General features: G+C 51.2%; 1 protein-coding gene across 1 annotated transcript in view; it reads right to left on the reverse strand.

The window, feature by feature from the left end:
* Nucleotides 1-3,727: 3,727 nt before the first annotated feature.
* Nucleotides 3,728-17,854, reverse strand: part of ROR2 (receptor tyrosine kinase like orphan receptor 2) — a 231,774-nt gene continuing 217,647 nt past the window's right edge. Inside the window, exons 6-10 of the mRNA XM_084995940.1 lie at nucleotides 17,209-17,336; nucleotides 13,132-13,446; nucleotides 11,734-11,979; nucleotides 7,617-7,819; nucleotides 3,728-6,233 (exon numbers count right to left, since the gene is read on the reverse strand). Coding sequence (XP_084852066.1) covers nucleotides 4,788-6,233; nucleotides 7,617-7,819; nucleotides 11,734-11,979; nucleotides 13,132-13,446; nucleotides 17,209-17,336 — 2,338 coding nt within the window. The 3' untranslated portion in view covers nucleotides 3,728-4,787. The remainder of the gene's footprint in view (nucleotides 6,234-7,616; nucleotides 7,820-11,733; nucleotides 11,980-13,131; nucleotides 13,447-17,208; nucleotides 17,337-17,854) is intronic.

Genomic DNA, 17,854 nt, shown 5'->3' on the forward strand with positions numbered 1-17,854 from the left:
GTTGAAGTCTGTTCAGCAAGGAATTGACCTGAATGGGGGCAGCAGGAGCACAAGGAGGGACCAGGCTGCTGCTTCTCTCCCTCCCTTGAATTCTCCTTTATCTGTCTGGACACTGTCTCCCTTCCTACTTTCTGTTTAGACCTGAGAATCACCATCAGTGGGATCTGAACTTGGCTCCCTGGTGGGTGCAGTCATGACTTCGGGTGGGGGTGAGTTCTCATCCTGGGGGTGGGGGAAGCTTCCATTGCCGTGGTGGGTGTTGTTGCCATCGGAGGCAGGCTTGTGTGTGTGGCAGCTGCCATTCTGGGGCAGGGGATGGGGTGATGGTGGGGAGGTTGTAGGTCCCTTCTGCAATTCCAAAGATGTGATCATTTGGCCCCCTCCCTCCCTTGGGTCTCTGCATAGCCCCCAAGGCCTCCAACACGCAAGGGAGGGTTTTGAGTCTACGCCTCTGTCTAGTCATTTTTCACTAAACATTCATTTAGTGAATGTCTGTCTAGACACTTTTCACTAAAACTTCAGCACTTCAGACTGGGAAAGAGAAGAAACAGGACAGATCATGGGAAAAAACAATACTAATGAGTTTAAAATGCTAACTTGTTTCTTTTTAAAAACACACACACACATACACATTAAAGCTGGGCCAAGTGTGTCAGCCACATCCCATCTGTCTGCCCCACCCAAACAGCACCCCAGAGTCCCCTGGGAGGCACTAGGACATCGCCCCCTTACAACTCCTGCCATCACTCACTAGCAGGGCCACCACTAAGACTTCATCTGGTGGGGAAGCCCCCATCTACTGACAAAGATTTCCCTCCAGATCCAGTTATGGGAAAAAAGTAAAGCAGAAAACAATTTGTAGAGAAGGCTACCTCTTAGGTTGAAAAAAAATGAGATAAATATAAGACCATATAGGGGTGTTTGTTGATAGATGCTTCAAAAAAATTGAGAGGCTCCACAGGAAGCCAAGGGCAGTCAGCACTTGGTGAGGGGAGGGGGGTTAGCTGAGGATGAGAGAGGGGGCTTCCCACTGTACCCTGAACTATAGGAATGTATGAGCTATTCAATAACTAAATGAAAAGAAGAAATACCATGCTGTAAAAGTGCTATTGTCTTAAGTGTGAGGACCTTGACATTCAGGCTCACGTTCTCAGTGGAGACGTCAGGTGACCTATACCCAGACATTCTCCACCTAAATAAAGCAATACTCTTATTTCAAGAGCTAATTGCTGAGCACCCTCTAAGTCCCAGGCTGAGAAACACTCAACAGTCTCTACTACTTTGGGGGCCAACAAAGGAAAAAAATGTGGGTGAGGTGGGAATGGGTGTGACCTCGGAAACGTCACACTGGCTTGCAACAGCCAGGTTTCGAGGTGGCCCCGGAAAATAAGTTTATTTTGACTCATCCTCCTCCTTAGAAGTTTATCACAAAACAAGATTTTAAGTGTTCCCATCAGAAACTCGCAAACTGTCTGAAAATAGCGATCAATGCCCAACTGCAAGGTGGAATCCATCCAAATAGAGTGCTTTTTAAAACCTTTTTTCTCTCTTTTATGTATTTATTTTTTTAGGTCCTCATCCAGGCTAGAGATCGAATCGGAGCTGCAGCTGCCAGCCTACACCACAGCCACAGTAACACAGGATCCGAGCTGCATCCGCAACCCACACCACAGCTCATGGCAACGTGGACTCCTTAACCCACTGAGCAAGGCCAGGGATCGAACCCTCATCCTCATGGATACTAGTCGGTTTCGTTACCACTGAGCCACAACGGGAACTGCCCAAAGGGAACACTTTTAAACAGGTGTTTCCCTTTGAGAGAACCAAGAGGTTTATCTGGATTTAGTGGGAAGCTGTTATATGCTGTAACACTGAGTGAAACATCTTCAAATTAGCACAGAAAAGTTAGCCATGGCTATGATAGACTGTTTAAACAAGTAATGTTTATCAAAAAATATAAGAAGTATACAAGGTACTTGTGGCTTCCTATGGCTTGATTAAAACTAATTGCACTTTAAAGGAGCTTCCTCAGTAGCTGTGGACATTGTCTCCCTCTTGTGGGTATGAACAGGGACAAGCCTGTAGCTGGGTGAGCTGTACTGGTGATATATTTCTGAATATATTTATTTATTTAAATATTTATCTGAATATTTAGCTTAGCTCTAAAATCTGGTCTTCTGCAACATCCCAATTAAGTCGCTTTTGTTCAATTGCATCGATTGTGAAAGCTCAATAATCTTCCTAAAGATGCCTTGAGATTTTACAGTGAGAACAAGCTGTCACGAATAAATGTTATTTCTAGCCCCCCAAAATCCCGCAAATCAAAACCTCCTTGAATCTGTGAAAAAAAAAAAAACCCTCCAAGTGCCTTTCTGGCTGCTTGCTCTGCGGTGCTGTCAGTGGCCCCAGAGCACCACATTCTCGTCTGGGGGCTGAGTGACAGTAAACTGAAGTGGCTGCTCGCCTCCCTGACTGTGTCCGTGGAGGGAGCAGCCAAAGAGCCATTTCCCATTTTTCACCCTTAGGTCTCAATGCAACGGTTAAACCATCAGGTGTACCAAATTAGAGATCAAATGCAGTTCCTCTTTCGGATCCGTGGAAATGAGAAGTAGCTCCGTGTAACCCCGAGTTCCTGTAATGTGCAATCCAGACCATGCTGGCCAGGAGAGGGGCTCCGAGGGGCTCCCTGTTTTTACCCAACTCACATAACTTCCACTGAGCAGGCAGAGACCCTCCTGATTTTAGGATATATAGTTAGATGTTTTGTTTGTTTGTTTGTTTTGCACATGTGGCTCTATCCATGAGCAGCATTATGCTAAAGCAGAGGAGCAAGGGGTGTATAGGACGACCCGGGGGCTGGATGGCCAGAGAGATGTAGGAGAAGCGTCCAAAGGTTCTGTGCTTATGGGGTCTTCAGCATCAGGACCCTCTGGACACTTGTTGTAGATGTACTTTCTTGGCCTCGCCTAGTCTTGCCTGGGAGCTGGGAGGGCAGTGCTTGTTTTATAGCAAGCCCTTCAAGATGCTCTGATGCGGCCAAAGAACCACTGCCTATGGGCGTGAGGCAAATTCCCAGTGGAGTCACGCCTGGCCCAGGGTTGTGGACTCACTGCACTTAACACGGGAAATCACCCAGGTCATGCTGGGGGAGAGGGACCCACCCAGGGGTGGGGGACAGCAGGAGCCATGGGCTGGCCAGCAGAAGCATCTCCAGGCCTCGCTGGGTTGTGCCTGCATTACAGTGCCCCTCCCCTGGCTGGAAGCCCCGAAGCCACTGATCTCCCAGGTGACCCTGGTCCAAGTGTACCTGAACTTAGCTGGCTGCACTGCCAAGCAGCCAGGCGATGCAGACAACTTTGGGCAGTTGGTGAAGGAGGCCCCATCTTCTTCATCTTAACCCCCAGCCCTGCTCCAGGGCCCTGGGAAGCATGAGTCTCCGGGTCTAAAAATGGCAGGGGCTCTGGAACCTCAGGAGGAGAGAGGTGCAATGCCAAAGACCATTTTCATGTCATCTGCAGTTAATCCCATCCCCACCCGTTGACACTTTACTGAGGAAAGCAAGGCAACTTGCTCCCATCATTCATCTGCCAATGTACATTCACGTTCAAACGGAGTCTCTGGTCCTGGACAAGTCCCCTAAACCCCAGCCCAAGTCATCATTGTTGGGCATCTCTGCCACCCCCCACCTCCCGCTGCCTGACGTCCTCGTGACGTGCAGAGAACGGACTGAATGTTCTGTTTGGCTTTATTGGATACTCCAGGTGTGCGGGTTACAAGGGAGCTCTAACCTGTGTGTCGGCTGCAGTGTACCCACAGGCCATCTCTCACAGGCTCCGAGATGCATGGACTTCGCTTACATGTGGTACCAGCACAAGCAAACCGAAATATAATCAGATGGCGTCTAACGTGGGGAACGTAAACAGTTAAATTACTAAGTCATTATTTTAAGCTCAAAATATTTCAATGAAAATGGCATACAAAAACCATATATAAATTACATATAAGGTCTGTACATGATTCTAAAAAAAAAATTAACAATACGGTGCTCTGTACAATATTGCTTCCTTGGTCACATTCCAAACCCAAGAAACATTTTCCTGGAATTTCAGAAAAGTGGGCAAAATACACATGCAGGATAATTAAAATCATTTCACAAAAGTACAAAAGCATGTGGGTTTTCTTTTAAGGCACATTTTGTTTTAATATGGAACCCCCACTTCAGAAGCCCCTTTCTCATCAGACCCTGACAGGCGGCAGATGGCCATATCTTGTTCCTGCTTATCTTTGGTGGCTGAGGGGAGGCTGTTCCTGGCTGGGCGTGCAGCAGAGGGAAAAGCAGCTTCTTCCATCCTCACCTGGCAGGCCAGTCACTGGGCATCGCAAAGCCCCAGGTTCAGGTCGGGGCCTTTTGAAGACCTGCTTTCCCCATCGTCAAAAAGTTTCAATCCATTTGCATGTGGAGGGAAGATGCCACCTATTCTTTTTCAAAGACTGCTTCTACTTCGTCTTCCAACATCGCTCACTGTCCATCTACCTCTGGGGAAATGCAGGGGAAACTGGGGGTCACCATGCGTCCTATGGGGCTCACCCCCCCCGGGGCTCACCCCCCCCCCCCCCCGTCAGCTGCCATTGGCTAAAAGCCTGTCCAACCAAACAGGTGGCAACCAAACAGCACAGCGAGTCGTGGCACAGGGAGATTGCACCCCAGACCCCGTTCCGGGGGCACACCCCTCACGCAGCTCATCTCCCCACCCCTACCTCCACATGCCCCCATGGCCTTGAGGCCCTCAGGCTTCCAGCTGGACCTCGGCCTCGTCCATCTGCAGGGTGTCATTGTCCCCCAGCAGCTCGGTCTCGGGGACGGAGCCGTCCTCTTCCTCCTCCGCCTCCTGCACGGGGCTCTGGGCCACGTCTTCAGGGACGTTCTGCGCATCCTCCGTGCCCTCGGCGAGCAGGGCCGCCCTGTCCGCCACCGATGTGTTGGAGGGCGCGGTGGTGACATAGCCTGTGCTGGTGGAACCGCTGCCGCTGTGGTGGGAGCCGGGCTTGGGGACCATCTGGGCAGGCACCTGCTGCGGGGCCATCTGCATGGGGATCTGGACGGGGTAAAAGTTGGGCAGGTAGGCTCCGTAGGCCGGCACTGGCTGGTACCCGTTGACGGGGATGTAGAGCTGGGGGGCGGGCACCATAGGTCTGATCTGGCCCTTCACGGGGATGAACTGGGGCTGTGGGAAGGGCTGGGCCTTCTGCTTGGGGCCCCCGTAGCGGGCGTTGCTGACGTTGCTAACCGGGCTGGTGCTTAGGGAGCTGGTCTGCGTAGCATTGCTGGCGCCCGAGGTCTGCGCCGAGCTGTTGTAGGTGGACAGGTTGCCCCAGGCCCGGAGCCGGCTGTGGATGTCCTTGAAGCGGGGCCGCCGGCTGGGGAACTCGTGCCAGCACTCGACCATCAGGGCGTACACCCAGGCCGGGCAGTCGTCCGGGCAGGGCAGCACCTGCCGGCTGCGTACCATCTCCACCACGTCCTGGTTGGAGTGGCCGCAGTAGGGCTGCAGGCCGTAACTGAACACCTCCCACAGGACCACACCGTAGGACCAGATGTCTGAGTCCACGGAGAACTTGCCGTACATGATGGCCTCGGGGGACATCCAGCGGATGGGCAGCAGCGCGCTCCCCGTCAGCTTGTAGTAATCGGCTGAGTACACTTCGCGGAACAGCCCCAGGTCCGAGATCTTCACTGTCAGCTTGTCGTACACCAGGACGTTGCGGGTGGCCAGGTCCTTGTGGACCACGTGGTGGCTGGACAGGTACTCCATGCCCGCGGCGATCTGTGCCACCACGTGCACGAAGTCGGGGGGCTCCAGGGCGGACTTGACCGTGCGGTCGTCATCCGTGCTGCCCACGTCTGAGTGCGGCGAGCGCATGACCAGGAACTCGTGCAGGTCGCCGTGCGGGCAGTAGCTGAAGATCATGCTGAGGGGCTGGTCCTTGGTCACCACGCCCAGCAGGCAGACGATGTTCGGGTGCTGCAGCCGCGCCCGCAGCAGGGCCTCGTGCCGGAACTCCTCCCGGAGCGGCCCCTCCGCCTTGTCCTTCAGCGTTTTGATGGCCACCGCCTGCGTCTGCTCGCCTGGGGCCGGGCCGAACAGATGGCCTTTGTAGACCTTCCCGAACCGGTCCTCTCCCAGCTCTTCCATGAACCTCACCGTGGACAAGCTGATTTCCTTGAGTTTGGCCTGCAAAGAAGAAAAGCCTCAGTAAAACATTTCTGCTACAGAAACAGGAGAAGGCAGAGCTGGGCAGCTGGAGTGGGGGAATGGGTTGCGGGCTGCTCCCGGAACCGCCCCCAGCCAGGGCTTGCAGAGGACCTGCCAGCCCCACCACGACCAGACTCAGCCTGCCCTGCACACGGAGTCTAAACATGCTCGGATGCCATGAGCCTGCCCGAAACCTTCAAGGGTCCCAACCAGGCTGCAACGGGATACCTCCGTCCAGAGATAACTGCAGAGTGTGCTTGTAGGAGGGTATGTTTGTGCACAACTATTTACACAACACAGACAAGCCAAGCTCCAGCTGTGTCCCCCACTCAGGCCTTTCCTGCTGCTCCCTACTCTGTGCACACCGACAGCCCAGCCACCACGGCTATCACGGCAAGTCCCAATGTCTAGTTCTCTTGAACCCTGAGGTGTACTTCCCAGGATCTGTGTCCTTTTAAGAGTCCAGCCAGATGTCCCTCAAAGGGCCTGTTTTGCTGCTTCCTCTTGATTAGATTTTCCATTAGATGCATTTGACAGATTGCCACATAATTGATCTGAACATTGCTCCTCTTGCCCTTGACAACTTCCCGCCCCTTCTGTGTGTCCGGCCCCTGTCCCTGGAGGCTCTCTGCACCCAGGAGCAAGGTGTCCTTGACTCTCAGCCCCCCACCCCCAGCAAACACTTGGTGACACCTGGCCACAGAGCTAAATGAGTTCACCCTTTCCCTGTTCAAAGCCTGGGTAGAAATTATTTTTTCTCAATGCTGGCAAGTAACATAAATGTCCCTTCACTGAAGCTGGGGGTGGGAGTGGGGGGACTGGGACAGACTTTCTCCTGGGCTCCATTTCAGTGTGTTCTTGCCATCCTGAGAACTCGGGCTGAGGGTGGCCTCTCCCTTCCCCCTACCTCCACCACAGGACTGTTGCTCTGTCCTTCTCTGAAAAACAAAATAGCAAAGCCAACCCAACCCCAAACTGACCAGAACACAGACCCTCCTCCCTTAAAAATGCCATATCGACCCTCAAGGGGTGGGGCCATCGAACCCCTTCTTTTGGGTGTCCTCCTGAGGGGACAGCTGAAACACCGCAGAGTGGGGACAGCTCAGTTGGGCCCATGCTAATAGAGCTGGTCTCGATCGAGGGAGAAGGGTGAATTCCAAACACACCGACCACCGACTCCCTAAGGACACAAATGTCTTGGTATATTTTAGAGAAGAAATGGCAAAATGAAGGACAGTTTAGAAGAATTTTGTGTTGTGCCTCAAGCAAATCAAGAGACCTAGTATTGCGGGTAACTAATCTCCAGGTAAAGGTTAAGCCTGGAGGAGGTTGGTGCCTCCTTAAACACGCGGACACAGAGACCTGCTTGTGCTGGTTGATGAGAGGCATTTCCACATCTTGGCTGGGCGAGGCCATCAGCTGCCTCCGCTGTGGCGTGGAGGCAGACGCCTTCTGCTTATTCCGGCACATGCAGACCAAGAAGAAAAGGCACGCGATGACCAAGGGGATGGCAATGCTTGGAACCAAGATGTACAGAATTCCCATCCTGCTGCTGTCTTGGGGACCTGTGGACAGCAAGGCTTTCATGAATTTTCAGAAAACATCCCCCCTTTCAACTCCAAGCTCTCCACCAGCCCACTCTCACCTCCCCCTAAAACAGTTAAGTTGCTAAATTGCACATAGTGACAACATTATAATCCAAGCCTCAAAAAAGGCAATGTACCCCAAAATGCACGCCCTGATATACATCTGTGAGACATAATCGAGAACTGCCCGCCATGGAAACGAACAGGAATACACAACACAAAAATCAAGCAAACTCTAAGGGACGTACAGCAGCAATAACCACCATCATTTTCCCTTCCTAATTTGAATATGCTGGAAACAGGTACCTTTACTACACTTGATGAAACACATCTGACATGCTTGACCCCAGTAATGAAACTAGGAACCGGGATTTGAAATGATCCTTTTCCTCATTCAACATTTTAGGATTTTCCACTTTTTTGTACAATGCACACATATTCCTTTAAGACAACAATCATGCATTTGATTTATTTCTTTTTTTTCTTTTTAGGGCCACACCCATGGCATATGGAAGTTCCTGGGCTAGGGGTCAAATTGGAGCAACAACTCTTGGCCTACCCCACAGCCATGGCAACGTGGGATCCAAGCCGCATCTGCAACCAGTGCTGCAGCTTGCAGCAATGCCGGATCCTTAACCCACTGAGCGAGCCCAGGGATCCAACCTGTATCATCATGGATACTAGGTGGGTTCTTACCCTGCTGAGCCACAGGGGGAACTTCAATGTGCATCTGATGTAAAAGAGCACTGGTAGCCAAGGAGTTTGACCCCATAATCTTCAGCAGGGGTGCAAGAATTCTTATAAAGCAATGGTCAGATGTACAGTCTGAGGCTTCAAGGTCTTTTTCCTTCATTTTTTTTCCACAGTGAAGAGCAGCGCTTTGTCTCCCCCTATCGGATTTTTCGAAAAGCACAGAGTGCGCAGGGCTGCCAGGCACCAGCGGGGGAGAGAGTGACTTTCGAAGGAGCAGGGACTTCAGCACTGTGATGTGCAAGACAAGTGCTCTGAAGGGTCCCCTCCACAACCCCAGCTGTTCTCACCTTAACCTTGTGAATAATTACATGGGACTTGGGCATCCCTATGACCATTGGATAATGAGTTCTCCACCTGAAAGCAAACAAATGATTTCTGACCCATGTGGTCCCCGAAAGAGCTAATTCAGTTCTAAAAATGACCACTGTCACCATGGCAAAAAAAGTCTTGTCCCAAACCCAGTCTTGTCACCCAGCTCCAAAAGAAGATAAAAATCAAATGCAACTACACAAAAAATTGTCCTGACCTCAGCCCAGAGGTAGGTGTTCTAGAAGCCTCAGGGGTGATGAAAATTCTGGGTCATTTTTCATGATAAGGGCTAAAGGGACGTTCTGGGCCCCTCAGGCCCAGGTGAGAGATGTGAGCACTGTCCATAGGTTTTACAACTGTTTGTTTTTCATTATCTTTTAAAAAATCACCAACAGAACACATGTGTATTAAGTATCGAATTACATTGTAAATCAACTATACTCCAATATAAAATAAAATTAACTTTAAAAAAGTTTAAATAATTATAGTATTACAGAAAAGTGAATATTCCTAATAGCTAATTTCACCAAAGGCTATACCATTGTTAATCGGTTGGTATTCATGTAATTGTTTATGTACATAGTTAAGTCGAACATGAAATAACCGATATTCAACTAATTTGACATACAAAAGCAGAAGTTTCAGAGTTCCAGGTTCAATCCCTGGCCTTGCTCAGTGGGTTAAGGATTCGGCGTTGCCGTGAGCTGTGGTGTAGGTCGCAGACGCGGCTCGGATCCCATGCTGCTGTGGCTCTGGCGTAGGCTGGCGGCTACAGCTCGGATTCGACCCCTAGCCTGGGAACCTCCACATGCTGCGAGAGCGGCCAGAGAAAAGGCAAAAAGACAAAAAAAAAAAAAAAGGAAAAAAAAAACAAGTTTCACATGATTTTTAAAAATAGAATTTGCAATAGAATTCATTTTAAATAGAAGCATATCATCCGTATATTCCTGCTCCTGGTTTGGTGGCAGAATAACATATCTCAGACCACGTTTCTCGCCGAACCGGCAGCTCCAGGCACTCTTCAAGACCTGCACACGGTTCCATGATACTGAACTTCATTCGTATCCCTATTGGTAAACTATTACTCTGTTTCTCATTTAAGTGTTAAAAAGGACTCTGCAACAAATATCCTTGCATTTCTGCCCTTTTAGTGCAAATACTTCTGCAATATAAGATTCCTGGAATTGCCAGGTCAAAGAACATACCTATTTTTGTTAGCATTTTGATGTTTTTTTGATTACAAAATAAGAACTGCTCAATGGAAAAACGTCTTACGTTTTAACATATCTGTAGGTCATGAGAAGTCATTGCTAAGAGTTTGATATTTATCTTTACAAAACTTCTTCCATGAAATACAGGTGCATATGTGCCCACTCACATACATTTTACCCATTTTGTTTCTCTTATCCGAAGGGAGGGAGAGGGGGGAAGGGGAGAGAAGGAGGAAGAGAAAGAGAGAAAGAAGAGGAAAGGGAGGGAGTGGTGGAGAGAAAGAAAGAAAGAGAGGGAGGAAGGAAGGAAGAAAGAAACTAAAAAGACGTAACACAGCTATTGCCCTGCAACTTGCTTATTTCCCCAAACAGGTCAATATGAACATCCTTCCATGGAGGAAATTGTTTTTATAAGAATTTCTTTTTTTCTTTTTGTCTTTTTAGGGCTACACCCGCGGCATATGGAGGTTCCCAGGCTGCGGGTCCAATTGGAGCTATTGCTGCCGGCCTACACCACAGCCACAGCAACGCCAGATCCAAGCCACATCTGTGACCTACAGCACAGCTCACGGCAACACCGGATCCTTATCCCACTGAGCGAGGCCAGGGATCGAACCTGCAACCTCATGGTTCCTAGTCGGATTCGTTTCTGCTGTGCCACGACGGGAACTCTAGGAAATTTTTTTTTTTTTTTTAAACTGTAGCATTCCATAGAGTAGCTATTCTCTAATCTAACCTCCAACATTTTCATTCTTAAAATGTATTCCTGCACAGAGATAATGATGTCTGTGAAGTCTGCAACCATGAACTACACACTCTGCTCCTAGCCATAATTTAAGAGTAAAATTGCAGGAAAGATAAGACATTTAAGTTCTCTTTTCTCCTCACTCTGCTGAGTCTATGTGTGAAAGCTGAGCAGAGTGGGAGATGAAGGAGGGGGAGCAGGAGGCCTTGTGTCCCAGCTACAGATGCTGGTCTGGGAAGCTGGTGGTAATTGTACTGGGAAGCATTTTTACTAACAGTGGGAACTAGGTCGATGATGTTCATTGAGAAACGAGAAGCCAAACTGAATAGCCCAGGACCACACATGGAAAAAGGCCTGACAGAAGACTGTAAACAGTAGTCTTCACAGAGGGGTAAAATTAGAGGGGATTTGCACATCATTCTTTAGACTTTTCTATAATTTAGAATGTCCCATAATGACCAGATATTACTTTTACCGCCAGCAACAGCTTTATTACAAACAAATAATCCGAGTTCCCATTATGGCCCATTGGAAATGAATCCGACTAGGAACCATGACATTGCAGGTTCAATCCCTGGCCTCGCTCAGTGGGTTAAGGATCTGGCATTGCTGTGAGCTGTGGTGTAGGGTGGCGGCTACAGCTTGGACTAGACCCCTAGCCTGGAAACCTCCATATGCTGCGAGTGCAGCCCTAAAAAGACAAACAAACAAACAAAAAAAACCCAAATAATCATGGTGGTGAAATGAGAAGGTGGTGGGGGTGGGGTAGGGGGTGGGGAGAAGCGCCCAGAGCTACCAGCCTCCTGATCCCCTGTGATCACAAAGCATACCCCACAGTCAACACTTTAAAAAAAAAAGAGAGAGCGAATACATACTACAAGAGGGTACGTCACACAGTTCCATGCGTACGTTTTTATTCTGCGTGAAGCACCAGGGCCCTTCCATCTGCCCTCCCGGGTTCCGGCAGTAGGCATGCCCCCCTCCCAGCTCAGGGAAGTCAGCGCTGGTCAGGTGGTGGCTGTGGGGATGCTGCAGAGCCCACGGCTGGCACTGGTGCCCCGACTTGGTGGTGCTCGCCGTCCCTCTGTAATCTGTTCCTGAGCCGTTGTAGCACTGATGGTCTGAGAGAGAAGATTTGTTAGGAGGCTTAAAAACTAGAAGGGGGCAACCCTCCTCTGGGGGTACAGAGAGCACCCTTCTTCAACTTCCAGAAAGGGCAACAAAACCGCTTTGCCTACCTGTACCCAAACTGGAATTTCCAAAAGACTAAAGGATAGGACATAACTTCCAAGAAAAGCAGCATTTGAAGGAATGCCAATACAGTCCCAAGCCCACAAATTAAATTGGCAGGGGCATCAGGAACATATACAGGGGAAAGATATGTTATCCCATAACCCTGAACCACCTTTGGACCCACCGGGCACCCCCATCCCACAATGAGGTTGTCAACCCCAAACCCATGTTCATTTGTACTGGAAGCAAAACCAGCCTGCCCAGGAGGGAAGAGAAACTCCCAAGGCTGGCCCCCAATCTCAGTGACACACCCCCAAACACACACACACACACACAGCCCCAGGCTCAGCCTCTGGTGAACAGTGCCCTAGGCTTGCCCCATTCCCAGGGGGACTCAGGGCCTCTCTGTGCCACACCTGGGGGGGGTGTGTTTGCTGAATACCCATTACCTCCTGCTGGCAGTGTGCAGGCACTATTCTAAGAACTATCTGAGTACTATTTCATTCATCTTCATTCCAGCTCCTAAGGTTAGTAGTATCATCCCCGTGTAGTATAAGGAAACTGGAATTTAAGCCACTTGCGAGAGGTCCCATAGACTCCGCCCTGCAGCCGGGATCTGCATGGTGCAGCGAGTCTGGAGAAACTGGCCCTGTGAGGAGCCCAGGCTGGCCGCAGAAATGAGTACTCCCCCAGCCTGGGAGGGAGGCAAGCTCCTTCCTGGGTCCCCACTTCAAGGAGCACCACTTCTCTGACTCAGTCAGCGCTGCTGGTGGATTGCCGGGCAGGCGTGGAAGGGGGTCCTGACCCTCGCAAAGCCTCACAGCCTTGGCGGCGGGCGTGGAGATTTTTCCCATCTTAGAGAAGCCGCAGTCTGAGGCCCACTGGAGTAGAATGACTTACTCGGGGTCCCACAGACAGGCAGAACCAAGCGGGCTGTGTGTCTGGAGCTGGATGACTGCGACTCCCCATCTCGCGACTGCGGAGCTGGGGCTTCCCCGGACCGAACGGGGCCCCGGGGGTGGGCGGGTGCACGGACTTACAGCGGCCCAGCCTCTCCGCAGGGATGCCGATGCGCATGCAGTTGGCGGCGTCCGGGCTCTCGGGCATGGGCAGCGCCTCGCACTTGGGCAGCTGCAGCCGCATGAGGATGAGCGGGTTGGACCGCGCGATCGTGTACTCCTGGCGGCACAGGTCGCTTTCCAGCACCTCGCACTCGTCCCGGCACAGCTCGCGCGGCTTGGGCGCTCGGGAGCGCGCGTCGCACAGCGGGAACACGAAGTGGCAGAAGGACGGGATGGCGAACTGCGAGCACTGGTCCGACAGGTGCGTGGAGGTGCCGATCATCGTGAAGGCGGCTGCCGAGGAGGCGAGGTTGGCATTAGGGTGGGGTGGAGGCAGGGTCCAGTACGGGGGCCAACACACCCTGCCTGGCAACCCCCTGCCCCCTGCTCCTCCCCCAGCGCCCCTGGCCCCTGTCTCCCACCTGCCCTCCTCCACCCCTTTCCGCCTGGTGATCTTGGACCCATCTCCTACCCCTGCTCCAACCAGCGACCGTGGCACCCATCTCCCTCCCAGCAAGCCCCCACCCCCCGACCCCGCCCTTAGGCTTGGTGCCCTGGCCCTCGTGTCTTCGTGTGTGCTCCGCCTCCCAGCCTTGCGCCTTGTCTTTCACTGGCCCTGAGAAGCTCTCACTAGGGCAGGGCCTCAGGCAGCGCCCGGGCTGCACTATTTGCACCAGACGCAGAAAGTCCCTGGGGTCCTGGGTCCTGGGGTTTCAATGAAAACATCAAACAAAATAAAAAGAAGGAAAACTAGGTCCCAGATGGCATCCACCTGGATGCTACTTTCATGACAGGAAGATTCTGATTGCAGAGCCAAAGCCACTTCCTAAGGTCCTGCTGCGAACCGGGGGCTCTGCAAGCACTGGGCAAGCACTGGGCGGTAGGTAAAGCCCGTGGGCTGAGAGGCTTCTAGAAGGAAAGATTGGAGAAGAGGCACAAGGACCAAGCCATGGTCCTCCTGACGGACTGTGAGCAGAGGAGAGGAGGACTGGCCAGGGAGCAGGTGGAAGGGATTCCCCGGGGATGGAGAGAGTGTGCCAGAAAGATGAATGATGAGCCTGTGACATGCAGTAGGAGCAGGATAGGGGCAGGGGGGTCTGAAAGGGACACATTTGGGAGGAGTCTGGGGGGTTTGAAGTGGGGGAGGGGAGGGGTCATGCATTAGGAGAGCTTTGTGACAATGGGGAGCAGAGAAGCAGGCTGTCAGGGAGAATCTGAATCCAGGGTCTGTTGGCTTGCTGGCGCTTGATGGGAAGAACCTGACACCCCGCCTAAGGGCGGGGTCGGGGGGGTGGGAGCTTGCTGGGAGGGGAAAGGAAGGGATGAGGTCTGGGTAGAGCTGCAGGGGCAGGAGGGAGGGTCCTCACTCTAGGGCCCTCTCCTCAGGCCTGTGGCACTCAGGGTTCAGAGGCAGGCATCGGCTGCTCTATGCCCACACCGAAGGCCTACCCCACTTTGACCTGTGAAAGACCTGCCCATAATAATCTGATCTCAAATGGCCAGAGAAAGTGACCCCCTTTGCCTACACACCCTGCTGAGACACGGAGTAGGAAACCAGGGAGGTTGGAATTGAGTCCTGGAGACACCCCAGCTCCACCCAGGACTTGTAGTGCTGTGCCCAGTGTGGCCAGCAGGTGGCGCTGCGAGGCTCCCAAGGCAAGCACAGGGTTATTAGACCTGCTGGCGCCTAAGCACCCAGTTCTGGCCCTGCCCTGTCATTTACTACAGCATGGTTAGTCACTCAGTCCTTTCTGGTCCTGGGTCTTTATCTGTCAAGTCATTTGTTGAGGCCACACTTTGGGGAATGAAAGCCCACATGCGGCGTATAAAATAGCATGAGGTGAATGGTCTACAGGGGTGGCAGGCTATGTCCATGCACTGCCTGCAGCACGGGGTCCTGGGCACTCTGCAGTGTGCTGGTCAAATCAACCTCAGTCCTCTGGTCCCTTCTGGTCAGTATTAAAATTAAAGAACAGAGAGGTAAGAGGTTGAAGTGCATGGGTCTCTTGGGATTGGCTAAAGATCCAGGTTTGGCCCCAGTTCAACCCCATCATGTGGAGTTGGCAACTGACTACCAGGAGGCTATTGCCATGTTGGCCTTGACCCCCAAGCAGGGAACAATCTAAGAAAGTCAAACACCATGTTGCTTTGGGGGTATCAAGTGCTAGGATGGCATGGCTGACCCTGTTAGGATTTCCCCTCCCCCTCCCCCTACTCAAAACCTATCAGTGTGAGGGCTTATTTCTGAAAGATGGTTCTAGGCACCAAGGATGTCCAATAACTCGTGTGCTTGCTTTTGTTTACACCCTGTACGTCACTCTGAAGTGTTCTGGGGCGCATTCCTGGGACGCTTCCAGGGTCCCTAGAACTACTTCGCGCTCTCCAAACAGAACCTCTCCAGAACCAGCACAATCTCTAAAGCACAAGTCAGTCGGTCCAGAGCAACTTCACATTTATTTTTTCAAAAATTCACCAAGCTAGAGAACCCACATTCTACACCTTTCTCTAAGCAACTGCTATAAAATGAGTCTGCTTAGATATCCGAGTTGTTCATCCTTTACTCTTGGAGAAATAAATGAGGAACAATCTTGTGCCTTGAATCAGTGTTTGCCAATCAGTGGGATGTACGAGTAATTCTGGAGTCTGCAACTAGCATTTGAAAAGATGATCCAAATGGAACAGAAGACGTCTGAGTGCATGCTTCGCATTAAGGCTGTGACTGACTCTTTAATGAAATAAAACTGAAGAGGAAAAGCAGGGTGCACTGCCTTTGTTAAGGATGAATGTCCTTTCCAGTAACCCACTTCAGGTTACTGCTAGGAAGCAGGTGTAGATGGATACTAAGTTACAATGTAAAGTATACTTTTTCCTATGTGGTGTTGTCAGAAAGTTTGAGAAGTTCTGCTTTAAATGACATAAGGAAGCTTTTCCAATGAGAGATGCCAACATTTTCAAAATGTCCCCCATTAGGTCAAGATGGGGCCTTCCCGGCTCTCCAGAGCCAGTTCTCATGGGCATCTGGCCCTGTCCTCAGAGGGCTCTGTAACCATGGGCCAGGCAGACCCTTCTGGGACCATGACCTTAGACCCTCCAGACTGAGGACGAAAGACAAAGCCAGGGCTGACCTGAACTTAGGACATTCAATGACACCTACGTGGGTTTCTACCAGGGATGTGCCTTTGTGACCTGAGCAGTACTTTGCCAGCCCCTCTGCAAACTCCACCAGAGTCTCTGGGGAGCCCTAATTTACATCAAAGATCACCTGGGGTCAAGAACCACTGTGTAGAGAACCTAGCGAAACTGGGGGGCATCTGCCATCTTCACGAGATTCTGCTTGTTCTTTAGAGTGTCTGGAGAGAACAAGTGGAGAGAGCAGAGACAGGAGAAGGGGGACTTTTCGGCGCCTCGGTCTAAGTCATGTTCTCACTTCTCAAGGGATTTCCCCCAGGAAGCCCTCGACATCAAGTCGAGGGCTGACACCAACCAGAGATGGTAACTTCTACAGTGATGGAGAATGAGCCGCTTCATTCCTAAATGGTCTACTCCGCTTCTCACACTGTGAACACAGGGCCTGAATTCCCTGAAGTGTCCCCAGCACTGCCCATGGCCTGGAACCTCTGTCCCCAGCAGCTACAATCAAGCCCGGGTATCTTTTTACCAAGTACAACTTCGAGAAGGCACATGAGTCAGGAAAGGCAGAGGCAAGAATGAGTATTACGAGCACCAGGCTGCCTGCGCCAGTGGGGTGGCCCTGGGAACAGGGGGCCCTGGCCACGTGGTGAGGACGAGACAACCAGGGCTTCGGACCCACATGGCTGGCCTAATTTGGTGTGCTAGTACGTTCTAAGCAGACGGCACTTGCTAATTGAACATACAAATGGTAACATTTTGGAATAAATTATAGTGATAACTGCCACGGCTTCTGAAAAAGGCTCTGGCTGACTCTTGCTGGAGACAGGGAACAGGGAGACACTGTCCCAGGTTGTCACACACCAGTGCAGTGACAGGTGGCTGCACACGTGCTCATTATCTCAGAACAGAGGTCTGCGCTCCTACCTGTGATTCGGTTTTCAATCTCCCCCTGCATCTGCAGAGAGTCCACGTAAATGGTCCGGTTCCCAATGAAGCGGGCACAGGCGATTCCCCGGTAAGGCTGGCAGAATCCATCCTCATGGTAGTCATCTCTGGTGAAAACACACGGTCGGTAAACACACTGGAAGGTGTCAAGTATCCCTGATGAATTTTTTTTTTTTTTTCTTTTTAAATCCAGCATCTGATGATCCTTGGCCTGGACCCAAACAGACTGAAAACTTCCGTTCGCATGAACACCCACACACGGATGTTGACAGCAGCTGAATTCAGAACTGCCACAACTCCATAGCAACCAAAACATCCACAGGTGAATGGGTAAACGGTGGGACACCCAGACAATAGAATATTATTTAGCACTAAAAAGAGATGCATTCTCAAGCCATGAAAAGACATGGAGGAAACCTAAATGCAAATTACTAATAGAAAGAAGTCAATCTGAAAAGCCTACACAATGTTTGCCTCCAACTCTGTGACATTCTGGAAAAGGCAAAATTATGAAGACAATGAAAAAATCAAGGGTTTTGGCTCAGATGAGGATGTGGGTTCGACCCCTGGCCCCACTCAGTGGGTTAAGAATCTGGCATTGAAGAGCTCCCATCGTGGCGCAGTG

Source organism: Sus scrofa, chromosome 14 (genome assembly GCF_054392235.1).
Source record: "Sus scrofa isolate SSC_HxYL_T2T_F1_AM1 chromosome 14, Sscrofa_HxYL_maternal_Yorkshire_Landrace_v2.0, whole genome shotgun sequence".
Classification (NCBI taxonomy): Eukaryota; Metazoa; Chordata; class Mammalia; order Artiodactyla; family Suidae; genus Sus; species Sus scrofa.